The sequence below is a fragment of the Scyliorhinus canicula genome, chromosome 11, assembly GCF_902713615.1.
Source record: "Scyliorhinus canicula chromosome 11, sScyCan1.1, whole genome shotgun sequence".
Classification (NCBI taxonomy): Eukaryota; Metazoa; Chordata; class Chondrichthyes; order Carcharhiniformes; family Scyliorhinidae; genus Scyliorhinus; species Scyliorhinus canicula.
In genome coordinates, this window is record NC_052156.1 from 39,481,963 (window position 1) to 39,500,825 (window position 18,863).

General features: G+C 41.0%; 1 protein-coding gene across 13 annotated transcripts in view; it reads right to left on the reverse strand.

Moving 5' to 3' along the window:
- The window catches only part of LOC119974015 (ERC protein 2), a 1,008,595-nt gene that overhangs the window by 462,149 nt on the left and 527,583 nt on the right, over positions 1–18,863 (reverse strand). For 9 of the 13 annotated variants that reach the window (XM_038812804.1, XM_038812799.1, XM_038812795.1 and 6 more), the window contains one exon: positions 3,453–3,464. The exons of the other annotated variants lie outside the window; for them this stretch is intronic. In XM_038812804.1, coding sequence (XP_038668732.1) covers positions 3,453–3,464 — 12 coding nt within the window. The remainder of the gene's footprint in view (positions 1–3,452; positions 3,465–18,863) is intronic. 13 annotated transcript variants of the gene reach the window in all.

Here is an 18,863-nt window from a genome sequence, read left to right on the forward strand (position 1 = left end):
AGGCTAGCACCTTTTTTTTCCCCAAGGAAATTATCTTCAATCAACACATTCAATCTGCTCTTGAAACTACAAAGCTGTCATTTGTCTTTGTTACATTTGGTTTAAAGCCGAAGGCTACTAAATTCTCTTCAAGGGCTGAGTTAACATGAGTCTCTGCAGTGTCTTTTCACCTCCCCAAAAACTACATTCCATAAAACTGAAGCCAAGGACGGTTACACACACATACTGAAATTCAGCTACTGTAGGTGAGGTTTAACCCTTTCAACATCACAACCCAAAATTTATTTAAATAGATAGAAAAAACTGTTTTTGCCGCACATAGTACAATCTTTCCCTTCATGTGGGCATGAGATTCAACAAAACGTGATAAAAGTCATGAATTCAGAAAAAACAATACTCTTGACAACTACTACAAGAAAATACTAAATTGCAAATTCCTATGCTAAGATGTGCAGATTCCATGGATTGGCCATTCTAAATTCACCCTCACGGTGGGGTTGCAGGAATAGGGGGGTGGGGGTGGGGGGGGGGGGTGGAATTGGGTCTAGGCAGGGTGTTCTTTCAAAAAGGTCAGTGCAGGCTCGATAGGATGAATGGCCTCCTTCTGTAGCGTAGGGATACTATGATTCTAACGCCTGGTCAATATAAGGATAAATTGCAAAGAGAAAAGAATGTGTGGGCTACAGAAATTGATGACCTATTTAAATAGATTTAACGAAAATGAGGCAAAAGTGATGAACAATCAGATTAAGTTCTTAATGGAAAAACATACAACACAGATTGCTTAGTTTTTGAATAGTAATCTTTATACGTGTCACAAGTAGGCTTACATCAACATTCCAATGAAGTTACTATCACTGACCTAGTCGCCACACTGCGACGCCTGTTCGGGGACACCGAGGGAGAATTTAGAATCCCAATTCAGCTAATAAGCACGTCTTGCGGGATTTGTGGGGATATTTAATAAATTAATTTACTATGGAATTTATAATGCGCCAATATATCTACTAAATCAGGCCGGAAAATATTACACCATCGATTGCTGATTGAAAAACAACTGTTCCAAATTTATTTATTTGTCGGGAGCTCAGATTTTCTGTACAGTGAGTAAAGGAAGCAATTATTCAGCATTAAAATCGCTTTTAAAAGTATCAAATTGCAACCTGTCGTTTTTCATAGATTTGTGCAATCGAAATAGTTTTAGAAAATTCATATTTATTCCTACTGGATAAAATAATTTTAAAGCTTTTTCAATCTTATACCAGAAAGATACAAATTCATGAGGACATAGTTGTGGAGCGTAGACTTGAATAGAACTAATTTCCTGTCTCCTGACACTGAGAGCATATACATACAAATAATATTTTACTGAGAAGGGACAAGCATGTTTATTTTATAGCACGTTAGAAGAAAGCATAATATGTAAAACCCACTCTATTAGGTATGTGCAGAAATAGTACAATTTCTGCCTATGAGTTAAGGAGTACGTGTTCAAAATTAATTGCAGGAATGTCAATGCCTCCTACTACCTATTTTTCACAATTGCAATGAAATGGAAAATTTCTGGTCTTATCATAAAACAAATAATGAAACTTCAAGAATGACAGATTTAATATTTTAGCTATCTTTCCTCCCTTGGTGGGTGAGTATGAGGCATGCAGGGGTACTTCTGTAGCTTATAATTCCCACAATGTTGCAAAGGTTACCAAGTGAAAAACCACAGGGCATACACACAAAAAAAAACAATTTTGCTCCCCAATTAATGACTACTTTTGAAATCCTCACAAGCATTGGCTTAATTCACAAGCTCCACAATGACACAGGAAGCTTTGTATTAAATTTGGGATTTAAATGCGAACAGGCTTTATCTTTAACCAAAGATCAGTTTGAGCTCCATCAAGATCATTCAGTTCCTGACGGCATTACAACCTTAGCCCAAACATTGAAACAGGTGAATTTGAGTTGAGGTGGAAGTGATAGCCCTGGATGATGAGGCTGCACTTGACCCAGTGTGGTATCCAGGAACTCATGCAAAATTTAAGTTAATCGGGGAAAAGCTCTCCACTGGCTATGTCATATCTCGCACAAAGGAATATGGTTGTGATTGTTAAAGTACAATCATCCCCCAGGCATCACTGCAGGAGTTCCTCAGGCGCCCTAGGCCCAACCATCTTTAGCTGCTTCATCAGTGATCTCCTCCACAATAAAGAATAGGAACAAGCAATCAGCTATTTGGCCCATCAAGCCTGCTCCAACTTTTATGAGACCATGACTGAACTTATACCTCAACTCCATAAGGTGAAACTGAGGTGTTTGCTGATGACAGCACATTCACAACTGCAGATAATGAAGTAGTCTGTGCAGCAAAATCAGCACAACATTCAGGCTTGCGCTAATAACTGGAAAGCCACATTCGCAGGCAATGACAGTCTCCAATGAGAGGAAGAGAGAATGCAATCAAACCCCCCTCAAACCTCCTTGACATTCAATGGCATTACCATTGTTGAATCCCTCATCAACATCCTATGGATCATCATGATCAGAGGCATAACAGGATACACCACATTATTACTTGAGGTACAAGAACAGATCAGAGACTGGGTATTAGACAATGAGCATCTCACCACTGGACTTCCCAAAGGCCTTCTTCCACCTTCAAAGCTAATGTCAGGAATGTGATCGAACACTCCTCACTTGCATGGAGGAATACAGCTCCAACACTCAAGAAGCTCAACACCATCCAGGACAAAACAAACCACTTGATCGGCCCCCAAACCACATGTGACTAACACACTCACTCCCTTCACCACTGCAGAAACTCACTAAGGTTTCTTCAACGGTACCCCATACACCCACAATCTCTACCACCTAGAGGGAGAGGCCACCATTTTCACTGGGCCAAAATCCTGGAAATCTGTCCCCAGCAGCAAGATTGGGAATATCTTAACCATACAGACTGTGGCACTCACCACTGCTTTATCAAGGACAATTCAGAATGGCCTTGCCAGCAACTCCTACATTCCGTGAATGAATAAAAAAAACTTGAAGTTCTCAGTACAAAACAAATAGATCATTTCATATAACAGACTACCTCAAACTATTCATAAAATCTGTAAAATGAGCAACCTTCTCCACTGCAAGTGACTGCAACTATACTGCTAATTGTTATACATTATCACTTGATTAATGCAATCGTTTATTAATTTAACTTGATTAAATGATTCATGCTTTAAATATGCTGAGAACTGGTTTACTTGTAAACGTAATGACTAAATATCAGAAACATTACAATAAACAGCAAGTAATTCCACCCCTAAGTTGTCAGTTAGTCTTTCTAGGTTATTTTATTACCGCAGTCTAAAAAAATGTGTTGGAACCAAGTAGTACAGCACTTATCAAACACTAGCTAGACAGGGAATGGCACAAAAGTGAAGATAGCAGAAGGTACTGACCTGGAAGCCAAGCTGGTTGAAGCAAGGGAGATAGGAGGTTGGAGTATAGACAGAAGATATCAGAGAAAGTTGAGAATAATGTAGGAAAAGATTAGTTTAGGGTTACTCAACATAATTATGCAAACATAAGCAACTGAGAAGCATTCAAATATTCTAAAGGACCTAGGAAAGTCAATATAACCAAACAGGTCAGACTAAGTTCAGAAATTTAGAGCAACTTTTATAATAGTTGCTAAGATTTTGATAAATATTTGGTCATTGAAAATATCCAGATGCTTGATAACTGATTGGTACAATAATATCCAACATGCTTTTCAAATTAAACAACACAAAATTCTATCATTTAAAGCATAGAAATTCTCCACAGCTGTCATATATGCACATTCTTTTTCACACAATATTTTACTTAAAGTGAATGTTGCAAAGAGCTATGGAGGTAACAGTTTTTAAAAATTACTGACCTCCATACTCTATGCTCATTTCCTTGATTTATGTTTATTGTACAGCAAAAAATGAGGGTGGAGGTTGTGACAGATGAGGGTCATCCAGTCTCTGGTTCTTCCCACAGTGGTTTGGAGAGTAACAAAGATAAAGTGGTTGAATGTTCGACTCAATTTAATTTGTTCAGTGTGCTTTTCAAAAAAAACTTTCGGATTTTTGTTGGCCTTCATTTATTCCAAGAGAAAAGGATGATGGTAAAGTTTTAAAAATATACTGTTTTATATAATTGCAGAGGCAGAATATTGGCCACAGCCTAATCAATAATGTGTCATTGTAAACTAAGTTGAGTCAAATGACCAATTATTTAATGTGGCCATTTGTTTACAGTCCTGAGAACATATACATTTTGGTCAAGTGGTAGCAATGGCCAATGTTAATGGCTGGACTGCTGCATGTTAACTCGATCAGTATGGAATGAAGTGCTCACTTGGCATATTCACAGCAATAGACTGCAGTGCAAAACCTCAAATGTTTTACAACTGGCTTTACTGAATCAGGACCGCAAAGACGTGTTTGTATCCGTGCCATGGATTCCATGTGGTCATGAAACAAACAAATGCAGAAGCAAAAGAAAAACCTTTTGGAAAAAAAAAATAATTCTGCAGCTCAATAGGAATTAGAAAATCAATGCAATGTCTCATTTTGATTAGCAACATCGAACAGGTCCAAGTTAAAAACCTCCACAGGTAATCTTCCAACCTCCACAAGTAATCTTCCGACTGACTGTTCCATTAAGCAGATTTCCCAATGCACAATCAACTAACATGTATGTGATTACTAGATGCTACTTTGAAAAGCTTTTTTAAAAAGCTCTCTGCTCGGTTTCCCTGAAAGTCTGAATTCCAGTTGGAAAAGGTTAATTATTTGGAGCTGGGGGCCCTCCATGGCTGCTGTAGGTGCTGCTCTGTAATCAGTTGATGTGAAGCATAATTTCAAAAGGAGGTATTCAGGATCTGCCAATTCACCCTTCCCCCTTCTAAGATTAAATTCCATGCTTCATCCAGCGGCAAGGTCGAGAACGGAAACTTCACTTTGATACTACAAGGATGCATTCTTTTTCCTCCTTTCCCCTCCTGATGACAGTGGATGGAATTCTACGGCCCTTCCCACGCGAAGGACCTTCCAGTCCCGTCAAAGTCCATGTACTTTTGAACTGCTCGGGGCAGCAAGGGCCTTAAAATGCCGCCCATCGACTCCTTGCCACGATAAACCTCCATTGTTAATTCATTTAATTTGTCCTTTTATTCATTTGACTGGTCCTTTCTCGCATGCACCTGTCAGCAACTATCCATCCACCGGACAATCAATCAGCCAAGTCTGATTCGGTCTTTACCGATCATTCACATCTGTGGGCACACACATATTTCCAGTAGTGTGACCAAGTAGCAGCCTAGCAGAACAACACTTTTCCAACCAATCCCAACCCCCATTCATAATTAACCCACTGCCTTTCTGACCTCTTGTTGCCACCCGAGATTTGAATCTTCAACAAGACCACTGTCACCCTCTGTTGCTTCTCCCAGCATTCTCTGAAGTGCCCATCACGGCACTTAGTCTTCTTACAAGTAGTAAACAAAACTATTCCATTCTCTTCTCACCAATCTGTCTGTCCAGTGTACCCTGTTGGGTGGCAAATCCCCTTCCCATCTTCCTTCAATGCGGGCCTCCCTCCGCTCCATCCTTTGAGTGCTTGCCAGCCCAGAGAAAAATCACCATACCGCTTCACATTTCTCTCCAGTGTCTTTGCAGTTGTTTTACACAACTGCATTAACATCCTGGCTTTGAAACATGAAGTCAGCCTTGTTGAAGGCTCCCAACATCTGTTCTGCCAAAACTGCATAGGTGTCAGTTCAGCCCTGAACATCAATGCAGTCACACACTTGCCCTATTTCAGTGGCACAATTCTGCCAACATTCTCAATCTGCATCACTCCCTAAAAAACCTATCTGAGTTTCTTACCAACATTCCTTGTTTCCTTTCTCAGAGCTTCTACGCTATTATTCCTCATCCTCAAAGATTTCAATTTACATCCCAATTTATCTTGCCCGCTCTGCTACAATTTCATGACTTTTCTATCTTCCCTTAGTCTCTCCCCTTCATATACATTATTGTATCCACATTCATGGCAATTCCTTGACCTTGATATCTTAAGTGGCCTCTTTACTCCCATCATCTCGATCACAGGTGGTCATCTCTGACCACTTTCTTGAATCTCTCAGGTACCTCACTTGAACCTCACTTTCTTCTCCGTTCAACATCAAAGGCTTTACAATCTCAGTTGCGAATAGCCATGTGTCTCCTTCGACCTCTCACACTAATATCCAATGCGTGAACAATTCATGAGTTTCTTTGTGACCAGGACCAAGAATATCTATCTGCCACTGCCATTTCCTTTTCCCCTATTGCCCATTTCAAATTTTTCCTGAGGATTTTCCTGCCAAAGTCCTGAACCAGCAAATTTCACCAGTTTCCCTCCAACACCCCTCAAGCCTTTACAAATCTCATCATTCAAGAGACTCATCCCATGCCCTTTTCATCTGAACTGCTAACCACCCATCTTCTCCTCCTCACCTCATGTTCACCAGCATCGTAACTGGTTCCCCCTCCACATGCACTGTATCCCTACCTCTCAAACCATCAATATGCCTTATCAAAAAATTAAACTATGGCCTTTCAAACCACTGCCGCATCTCAAATCTACTTTTCCTCTCCAAAGTATTTGAACAGGTGCGCAGTATTGGCTCACAGCACCTGGGACCCAGGTTCAATCCCATTCCTGAATGACTGTGAGGTGTTTGCACTTTCTCCCAGTGTCTGCGAGGGTGCTCTGGTTTCCTCCCACAGTCCAAAGATGGGCAGATTAGTGGATTGGTCATGCTAAATTGCACCTTTCTGTCCAAAGATGTGCAGGTTAGGTGGGGCTACGGGGATATGTGCGGGGGAGTGGGCCTGTGCAGGGTGTTATTTCAGAGGACCAGAGCAACTCGATGGGCTGAGTAGCCTCCTTCTGCACTCTAGGGGTTCAATGGATTCTATGTTGAGATCTCCAAAATCTATGCCCATGTTTCCATGGGACCATGGAATAGAGCTGCAGAATTCCTACAGTACAGAAGGAGGCCATACAGCCCATCGGGTCTGCACTGACATGCTAAAAAGACTTTGAATTCCCCAGCCATACCGAGGTACAGGGTGGAGAAGCTGGCTTCCATCCCAGCACCCATCTTCGAGCATTCAGCCTGAACATCAGCACTCACCCCTGTCTGCAGATCTATCACACTGTAGAATAATTAGAATAATCCTTGAAAATATAATTCATCGTCTCCAATAGCAGGCAGATCTCATCACATGGGCAGTTCGATTATAGATATGGATGGAAGGAGGTACAGTGGAAAGAGTTGACAGGAAATATGTGCAGATATGAGACATCCAAACTTTCACACCTGCATGATTTTCCCGTCAGCTGCATCTTATTTCTTGTTGTCAACTTTTTCCTTTTATACCTTCCTACATACAGTTATATTGGAAACTGCCTTAGTAAACCATCAGTGAAGGTGCAACTGTGCCTTGTTTTGTACAGTCAGATTCTGAGCCTGCTCTATAGAGAAATTCACTGGTGATGTGGTCGTGCTTCTGATGAAAGTTAGAGCAAGGCTGAGGTTGTATTTTCCTTTGGCAGTTTAATTTTAAGGCAACACAGGTGGTATTGATCTGAAGAAAATTATACATTTGGGCACACATTGGTCCTGATAATTTTGCATCCTCACGTTTTGGAGGGCACGGTAGCACAAGTGGATAGCACTGTGGCTTCACAGCGCCATGGTCCTAGGTTCGATTCCCTGTTGGGTCACTGTCTGTGCGGAGTATGCACGTTATCCCCATGTCTGCGTGTTTCCTCCGGGTGCTTTGGTTTCCCCCCACAGTCCAAAGACGTGCAGGTTAGGTGGATTGGCCATGATAAATTGCCCTTAGTGACCAAAAGGGTTAGGTGGGGTTATTGGGTTACGGGGATAGGGTGGAAGTGAGGGCATAAGTGGGTCGATGCAGACTCGATGGGCCGAATGGCCTCCTTCTGTACTGTATGTTCTATGGGTAGTGTGGACTAAGCAGTCGTATTTCAACCATTTATGTTGCAGAGAATGGTATTACTTATTTTCCTCACAATGGTGAGATGTCTGTCTACCTGGAAGATTATAGTCTTGAGCACTATATGCATCTTGAGCATTTTATGTTTGAGTTTGAATTTATGAACTAAGGTTCAATAACCTGCCAAGACAGACTGACTTGGTCCATACATGCAGAAACCGTAATTGGGTAAAACATTGCAGACAACCAATGCCCATGTAATCATAAGTCAGGAGAAGATTTTATGGAAGAAAAGTGCCAGAATATCCTGGCATGCTGTATCCCCAGTTAAACATCTATTAATAATAATAATAATAATAATAATAATAATAATAATAATCGCTTATTGTCACAAGTAGGCTTCAGTGAAGTTACTGTGAAAAGCCCCTGTCTTGTTATGCTCTAGGTGTAGCATAAGCGCCTTCCTTGTGGTGCACTTGACAAAGGAAGGATCAAACGTGGAAATAACTTCAACACGTTTATTAAACTATATACACTTCTAGAACTCGGGTTCGACACTACTGTTAATCCTACTATAACTACTCAGACTGACTAACCAGACTGCTACAATCCACGTGGTGGGAGTGATATCAAATCAACCCTGTGTCTCTACTCACTGACTGTCTCCACTGGAAAGAGGCAGATCATGTGCGTGGTGTCCTTTATATATGAGTTGGTGTAATGCCCTCCTGTGGTCGTGTCAGCTGTGTGTGTTTCGTGAATGCCCATTGGACGTGTCCTATCTAAAGGATCTATTGGTTGAGCGTGTGTGTGTGTGATGTCTCTGATGCTCCCTCTAGTGTCTAGCTAGTCTACATGTATTTACATTAACCCCTTGTGAATTTACAGTGATGCACATCACCACATCCCCCTTTTTTATATGTTGCATATTTTCTGTACACTAAGAAAATTGAACACAAAACAGGTAGATAAGCTAAGGTATATACAAGTCATGAGAACAGTGATGAAACAATAAGTCCAAATTATTCGTGTGAGTCCAAAAACCATCAAACATCATGGTCAAATGTCTCTCTTGGTGGGTTGGTGAATTTGATGGTGGCAGGTCCTAATGAACGCCATCAATGTCCCTGTCCCACAGGAACAAGAAGTGGTCAAATCACTTCACTGTCTGTTTTGCAGTCCCTTCTTTTTGCGATGTTTGTGATGGTGATGTTGGATGGCATCTTGTAGCCGATAAGGTGTTGGCGTGAAACTAGAGCCTTGCATCTGAGAGGACTATGCCGTTTGGCCAGGCTGGGGTGCAGCAAATCCTGGGCTGTAACCAAGGCATCCAGTCTGTGGTGCAGATTGTGCCTGTGGTAGTCCTCCTTTGGTCTTGATTCCACTCGTGGGCAATCCGTGATGCTGGCCTGGTTGAGAAGATGCTGCATAGACTGCTGGCTGCTGCATTCCTGACTACTGGGTTTGTCCAGCAAAAGCTGTCATTGGCTGTGGGGAATATTGGTGAATTCCTCTCGGATGGTAGTCACTGATTGTTATTACTGATTCAATGTAACTGTCAAGTGATCCATCTCCTGTCACCCTGAGCGTGCCATCACTGAGGTTGCGGCACTCCCTGTCTGGAGTAATGTCCGGCTTACGTGAATCAGAGTCGGCGTTTGGTTGCTCCCCATCTGGATTCCGGTCTGTGTTAACCGAGTCAGTGTTGGTTCGTTGGTGCTCCCCGTCTGGAGTCTCGTTTGTGTCACCTGAGTCAGGTGTGGTTCGTCGGTGCACCTCGTCCGGAGTCTTAGCAGGTTCACTGGAGTCCGCTGAGATTTCTTGAAGCTGCACGTCTGGAGTCGGAACATGCAGGAATGCATTGACTTGTAGAGAGGTTCGAGCAAATGAGGTTGGAAATATCGTGGTGTCACCGGAGTCACCAGTGGTCTCACAGTGATCGTCGAGTGCCTCAGTGCACACTAGCTGAGGTCTGTCACTTTGCACATCTGGCATGGGAAGTGGTATGCTGTCGTCACCCGTCTCACATACCGTGGGTAGAGCCTCAGTAGCTGCTTGCTGTTCACTTGGGTTGGGTAAATTGTCAGAGTCTTCATCTGGTGGCGCAAACAATGTGGGTGGACCGTCATTGTCTCGCTGTTGTTATTCACTTGGACTTGGACTGTCACCGGCGCTTTGTTCAGTACTGGAGCATGATAGACCATCATGGTCGTCCTGTTGTGCGTTGGAGCGTGGTGGACTGTCAAGATCTTCTTGCTGTTTGCTTGAGAATGCCCTCCTGTGGTCGTGTCAGCTGTGTGTGTTTCGTGAATGCCCATTGGTTGTGTCCTATCTAACTGATCTATTGGTTGAGTGTGTGTGTGATGTCTCTAGTGCTCCCTCTAGTGTCTAGCTAGTCTACATGTATTTACATTAACCCCTTGTGTATTTACAGTGATGCACATCACCACAGCCCCTAGTCGCCACATTTCTGTGCCTGTTCGGGGAGGCTGGTACAGGAATTGAACCCGCGCTGCTGTCTTGTTCTGCATTACAAGACAGCTGTTTAGCCCACTATGCTAAACAAAACTATGTGCTAAATAAAACAATGCAAAGAAATAAATGCACTCACTGCCTATCTTAATGCTTCCCTTTTATAGGAATGATATGAAAATACTGAAACCTCATTTGGCATTTTTAATCTCCAAATGAACATATTGGTCCAGATTGTGTGGCTAGGAAAATTTTGAGGTAGCGAATGCTCAAGGTTATTGAGTTAACGGACAGAAATCTTGACCATCAACACATGCAATTGAACATAGGAATCAGGAACTGGGCGTACAATTTAGGCTGATTCTCCACAAGCTTCACTCTGTAGATAACTCGTAAAGGGATTCAGCATCAGAATACATGCAAAGGTTTGAATTTGAAGCACTTGTCCATTAGATAGTCACTAAAGATACCAGAAAAATGTTAGGGTTTGTCTATTAAAGTGGAACTGAATTTTTGACTACTAAGTTTTAACCAGTGCCAAACAATCTCTCTGGCATCTGAAAATTTACTTTAGACGTGCGGAGTCTCGTTCCTTTTTTAAATAAATTTGGAGTACACAAATCCTTTTTTTTCCAATTAAGGGGCAATTTAGCATGGCCAATCTACCTATCCTGCACAACTTTGGGTGAGACCCACGCAGACATGAGGAGAATGTGCAAACTCCAAACTCCTCACGGACTATGATCCGGGGCCGGGATCGAGCCCGGGTCCTCAGCTAACCACTGCACCACCGTGCCACCCTACAGAGTCTCATTCTTTCAGTTACTAATTATTGTTGGAGATTCGAATAGATAGTGCTTTTTATTTTCTGTTTCTTATCTCTCTCCCAATTGCATCTTTCTTTGCCTGACCTTAATTCCAATGTCTGTACATAATTTTATATCAGATATTCTAACTTTTCACTCCTGGTTTAGACTCTACATGCCTGAGTAAGAACGCTTCAATCTGATTGGTTGGAGATGTATTTCTGTTGCTTGTCCTACACACGTAGATCTCAGACCCCCTCTAGAGTGTACTGCGCTATTTTCATTGCCTGATAATAGCAAACTACAGTGTCAAAGCCCATGTAAATTCTATGGACAAGTGCAAGTGTAATGTCTGCCGCTGACCATGAAATCCAGGTCACTGAAAACGGCAACATTCCTAGAGCTACAGAAACTGCATATGTCAGGAATCCACATGGACCTTTTAACTGAAGTGCAAGAGGGAAGGAAAGAGCAAAGAGAGAGAATTTAAGGAACATTAACATTGGAGGAAATAGACAAATCAATTGCTCTGAAAGAAAAATGTGAACTTTTTAAAGTTATGTCCCAGTACGGTATGACATTTTTCCTGTATTTGTTGGTGATCTTTCTTACACATGTAGGCAGGTTAATTATTTCCATACTTGGTGAAAGCTCACTATTGTGTGAATGAGAAAATACACATTGAACCCACCTGGGAAATACTAATCAAAGTAATAAATCTCCGGGAAATGTTTGATCAGAAAGGAATAAAAATATTATCTCAAGACAAGTAAGGCTACCAGTTGAGGCCAATCTCTATTTAGCTTTACCCAACTGTGAAATAAAGTAATTGTCTTGTTGCAGGAGGATGCCGCATAAAATTTGCTCAACATTTTTGTTTAAAAATGTCAATCTTGTTTAAAAATTGTTTTAAAATAATTTGTTTAAAAACATTGGCCCCGCTGGTTGGCCAATGGAGTTTCCCGTTGTGGGGGACCATCGGGAAATCTCCGGGCGCCGGCAAAACGGAGAATCCCGCCCATTGAGTATACTAAATTCCCTTAAAAATCAAAGGTAGTTCCAGTTTACTGTATCAGATCAGATACAGTTTTAAAATGAAGATAACTTCTGATGGTAGAAAGTTAAATAAATGTGTGATGTACCACTTGCAGTAGTCACAAAAATATAATGCACCAGTCATGGTTATGTAATGCTTCATCTGATTATCCTTCTCCTTCAAAAGGAAGCAAGATTGTAGGGATTGATAGTCACATAAGACTTGGTAAAATCTAAAGGCACAATTTTAAATCATAGAAGGGATGTTTTCTGCTTTCAGAAACCAAGATGTTAACCTCATCACTATCATTTTAATGGTAGTGACTAGAAACACCCATTTAGATTTTTGGTGGGAAATTCAATCTACAGGCTTAACTAGCAGAAACCTAGGCAATTGGAATTCAATAATACTGCCCGAGCCTCAACCTCTGTGTAACTGTTCCAAAAGGTCAATACAGCACAGGGAAATATATGGAATTAATAACAGTAGAAAATTCGGAGGGTCTGATTTAATGACATGGTCATTCCCAGATTTTGAAAGAGTATTCCATAAATATATGGTAATTGAACCAAAACATTTGCTCTTCGACAGCCGATCAACGACTAAACTCTGAAATCAGGAACATTAAATGATCTAGGATTCTTGTTTTTAAAAACCTGTGTGGCTTATCTGCTCCAATCGTCTGCTTGTTTTGTTTTGGATTGAAAATGATATTTGCTCATTTGGTTATTTCTGGCAATCTTTTGCAATGATTTATTCAAACATCCAAATTTCAAGATTTTTCAAGAAAGCGAATACAGCGTACCAAACAGTTTAAACAGCTTTTAAACAGTTTGCCATTCATCAGTTTAAAGTGCCCATGGGCAAATCACTGCCTAGCTATTGAAAATGGAAGTGATCACAACATAGCAGCATGTATAAAAGCCCTAGTAATAGTTGGTGGGGTGGGTGCTTGGTTTTGATGGGTGCCATCTCTCGCCCATCAACAGCCACAGAGAACTAGTCAATACCATAATTGCAGCAAGATTCACATGGAACAAATATTCGGCCAAAGAGGTTAGATGCCCCGTCACTGAAATAACTCTGAGTTACATTGTAAGCTAAATTGCACATAATCGTTTCAATTTTCCTCAGTTGAAAAATATCACCTTCCTCCAAAAGCTCATCAACAAGTCTTTGGTGCATCTTCAAATGTTTTGGTGGATTTGTTGTTGCCAATGTTAGGAGTGAAAATCTGTCCGCCTTAGCAGCATTTCCTCATCAATTTGTTTGACAACAATGTTTTATTTTGATAAATTTAGACTACCCAATTATTCCTTTTCCAATTAAGGGGCAATTTAGCATGGCCAATCCACTTCCCATGTTTGACAACAATGTTAAGCTAAAATTCCATAGGCAAATGAAAGAACTTGCATTTATGCAGACCTCAGTATACATTGAAGTGCTATGGCAATCAAGGAAGTGCTTTTGAAGAATAGTCACTGCTGTAGAAAACACAGCGGCCAATCTACGCACAGCAAGCTCCCACAAACACGAATATGGAAGTGGCAGATTATCTATTTTAGTTATATTGTTTGAGGGATATATAGGCCAAGACATGAGGGAAAATTCCCTGTCTGCTCTTTAAATCATGCCATGCGATCTTTTATATCCATCCAAGAAGGTAGGGCAAAGCCTCCATTTAATGTCTCATTCAAAACATAGTACCTCCAACAGCATTGCACTCCTTCATCACTATACGAGAGTACAGACAACACTTTGACTCTGAGGCAAAAGTGCTACTAATAAGCCATGGCTGGTACTCTCTAATAACTTAACTAAGTAGCCAATATCCATATGTACATCTTCCTGTCAAGTGTCAGCGAGCTATTCAATGACTAGGATGTAATAGCTAACCTGGATTCTGTACTAGTCAAAGTACTTGTACCAAGGATCACACTGGGCCAAGGCAACTGATCTCAACTTTAATACTTTAATTAGGGGGGGGGGCTAATTTCAGACAAAGTACCAAGTTTTCCACTTTCAACAAGATCATATCGCATTCATTTTCTTTTGTATATAAGTGTACATTATTAGCTGTTGTTGATATATCAAGGGTAGAATCATCTATAGAATGGGAAGAATTCATATCTTTAGATGTTTGCAACTGTATCCAACATTGTCTATTATCATTTGAAATCTTATGACCATGCAGGTGTCAATTCAGAGTTCCCGTAAGGAATGATACTAAAGAGCTGTCGATTTATTTGTCAAAAATTAATTGTTGCTGTGGGCCAACAAAAACAGGACATTGCATGTTTAGCAAAATGCAAATTGGAGGAAAACCACAAGGAAGTCATAAGGGAATATGCATAAACAGCTTAGCATATAGTACATCGGCAATGCATGCTGGGGCAGAGCACTCACTTTCCCAAGAAATCCCAGGCCAACCCCCCTATCTGCTGTTGGGCTGAGACCGAGAGGTGCTTCTGAGTGTGTTCTCTGCTACTGAACAGGAAGAGATAAAAATAGCAAGACAGATCTCATCAACACACTTACCACGTTTATACAATACTACACACAACATACCAGCAGCACTGTACTTTGAATCTCCATGCAAAATATCCTTAGAAGAGTAGCAAAACAATTAATATATTTTGGCATCTCAGACAAATTGCAGTTGCAAATCTGAGCCAACTGCCTCAAATTTTATAGTTTCCAAAAATGTTCATTTGACAACTGAAATGTTAGGGAAGTGCAATGAATGCTGGCCCAGCCAGGGACGCCACATCCCATAAACAAATTAATAGAAATTACCTCTGTATGTATACCCCGTGAAAGGGGATGATGGTGAATCATATCGTAAATTTATTTCTGGTTTCGCTGTATATGTAACCCTGAGAACTGAATATTGTTGTCTCTGTTGTGTATTCAAAGATATTAAGTGTCTTCTTTGCTTTCATCCTTTCAGGAAGTCAAAACATTGCAAGCCCAAATATTAAAATTTGTTTTTATTCGCATATTGACTAAATCTCTATTTAGGACAGCCACACTAATGTTCTCCAATGCCCCATTACAAATATAGCTAGCATTAATAAAAATAATCCTCATCGGTCTCAATATATTGCGTGGCCAGAAGTTTCAACGTTTTAATTGTGTAGTATAATCTTCCTAGATAAATGGATATAGACCAATTATTTTTCTCGCAGTTGTTTGGTCAGATATTGGTCATATTTTCAGACCAGATTAATTTGCATTCCTTGGCAATAATAAGTTTCAATATTACATGGATTTTTGATGGTGTAACAAGATGTCTTAAGATCGATAAATTAACAGTCTATGAAATTTCAAAAGCGAAGGCATGATCTTGCAAAAATAAATATTATTTATGCTTGTTTTTTTTTTCAAAATAAAAGTTGAAATTCATATGAAGAATAGATAGTTCCCAACTGGCTTGCTGACTCAATGGTAACATTTTAATCTAAGCTGTATGAGTCAATTAGCATTTCTGTCATACACTTGACTCCAGGCTACATTACATCCTTGATCCATACATGGACCAAAGAGATGAAGAGGTGAGAGTGACTGCTCTTCAAATTACGGCAGTAGCTGATTAACTGGGTCATCAAGCAGCTCGAGTAAAATTGAAGTCAATGGGAATCAGGGAGAAAACTCTCCACTGGCTGCTGACATGCACTGTACAAAGGAAGGTGGTTTTGATTGTCAGGGGGCCAATCATCTCAGCCCCAGGACATTGCTGCAGGAGTTCTTTAGGGTAGTGTCCTATGCCCAACAATCTTCAGCTACTTTATCAGTGACTATCCCTCCATCAGAAGGTTAAAAGTGGAATTGTTCGCTCATATTTGCACATTGTTCAGTTCCACTCACAACTCTTTCAGATAATGAAGCAGTTCCTGCCCACATGCAGCAAGGCCTGGACCACATTAAAGCTGGTCAATGGTAAATAACATTTGTGCCACACAAGTGCCAGGCAATGACCTTCTTCACCAAGGGCACGTCTACCCATCTTCCTTTAACATTCAATCGCATTGCCATCATTGAATCCCCAACAACAAAGGTTCAAACAAGTCACAATTGATCAAAATCTTAATTAGGCCAGCTATGTACTGGGCCTAGAGGGATCAGAAGCTGAGTATTAGGCATCAAGTGGCTCACCACTTGACTCTCTGAAGCCTTTCCAAAAAGTGCAAAGGGACAAGTCAACACCCTTCGACTGCTTGGATGAGTGCAGCTCCAACAACAATCAAGAAGCTCAACATCATTCAGGACAAAGCAGTTCACTTGAGTTGCACCCCATCCTCTGTGTTCTATAGTAACTACCTCCATCACCAGCATGCTTCAGCTGCAATAGGTATCTTCTCAAAGAGCCATGCAGGCAACTTGCCAAGACATTTTCAACAGCATCTCCCAAACCCATAATCCCTACTATAAAAATGGATGCATGGGAACACCTCCAGGTTCCTGTCCTAGTCACACACCATCCTGACTTGGAATTAGACCACCATTCCTTCATTGCTGCTGGGTCAGAATCCTCCAATTCCCTCCCTTAAACAGCACTGTGGGAATACAACCACCACACAAACTGCAGCAGTGCAGCACCATCTTTGCAAGAGTAATTAGAAATGGATAATAATAAAAATAATAATAATAATAATAGTCACTTATTGTCACAAGTAGACTTCAATGAAGTTACTGTGAAAAGCCCCTAGTGGCCACATTCCGGCGCCTGTTCGAGGAGGCCGGTACGGGAATTGAACCCACACTGCGGCATTGTTCTGCATTACAAGGCATCTGTTTAGCCCACTGTGCTAAACCAACTGTGCTGGCTTTGACAGCTATGCCCACAGCCAATGAACAAAAAAAAAATCAATTACAATTGAAACATAATCAGAGCCAAGGCAGTCTTTCTGATTGACCAATTATTGCCAAATAACCTCAAGGAGCATTTAGTTGGGCCGAACGTCTAATAACAAATTGTACAACTTTATCCATTGTTATATCTCTAAGTGAGAATTGAATTCAAAAAATGCATCAAAATTGTGCAAAGTAATGGAACCTTCAAGTTCCTCCATACTGAACACTTCATTGACCACCAAAGCCAATTGAAGTAACGCTGCTTTAGTTCACATCCCAAAGAGCACCTCTAAACAGCATATAATGTTAAACAATATTAGTTGACTTTGTTCTGAGGTTAACAATGGCACAGTGAGTGAACTGATCAAATGCAAACTATGAATTTACAACATACTTCAGCAGATTTGTTTGCTTTGTAATATTGGTTAATAGCTGCAGCATCCCTTACCCTGTATGTAAGGTTCAAAATATGTAAAGGAAATGTTGGGTTCTACTTGGAGCTTTAAATGGATGCAACTTTTCTCCTGACACTGCAATTATAGCAATTTTCTTCAATTCAAAATAGTCACCTTTCAGAGGCAACACATTTTACTAGCCAAATACATTAAAAATGTTAAGAAACCGGTTTGGCAGCATCTGTGGAGTCAGAAACCAAGTCAACGGCTCGGAAGAAGAGTCATAGTTAACTTGAAACGTTAACCCTGTTTCTCTCTCCACAGATGCTGGCAGACCTGCGGAGTTTCCCCACAATTTTTTTTTATTTCAGATTTCTGGTATCCTTAGTCATTTTTCTTTTACTTTCATATGTAAATGTTTGTTCATTGCAATAAATATTTAAGCAAAATTGTTACTAATAGAACACTTGTTGAGAGATTCTCATGCAGGGGCTTCTCTTTCCACCCACACCTGCACAATTACGTCAGGAGAACACCAATGGGCAGGGGGTGCGATTTGGGATTCAATGGGAAATTCCATTGACAGTTTGGGCCCAGAAGATCCCACTGCTGGCCAATGGTGGGCTGCCTCGTGCCACCAGGAAGCACGCCCTAGGGGCTGCAGAAAATTTCCACCATGACCGATCCTTGGCCCTCTCCCATTTATGATCTCCACGGTGCACCTTAGCGGCATCATCCAAAATAACAGCGCCAGTTTCCACACCAACACTGATAACACCCTGCTCTCTCCAGTGCCCCCCCCCCCCCCCCCCACCTCCCCAACCACTTCACTGCCTTAATGTTATAATATTGCTTGTCTGACATTCAGTATTGGGTGTGCCAGCAATTTCTTCAATAAACATTGGGAAGACTGAACAAAACTTGCATTTATTAGGCAAGTTTAATGTAATAAAGCTTCCCAAAGCATTCAGAGCATGCCATGAGGCAAAGTTGACACCAAACGGTAGAAGGACATTTGAATAGGTGGCTAAACATTTAGTCAAAGAGTTTGGTTTGAAGAGGATCTTAAAGGAGTGAGAGCTAATGATGCAGAGTGGTTTAGGAAGTAAGGGTGGATTTCTAGAGCTTGGAGCCCAGATCTCATTGTCATCAGTCCCAGCAACAAACTCTATTCCCCAGCTACAGATTCCACTCCCCTTCCTGACCAGTGTTTCCAGCAAAACAAATTGCTTGTTGCCTTCAGCAGTATTCCAATGCTTTCCCT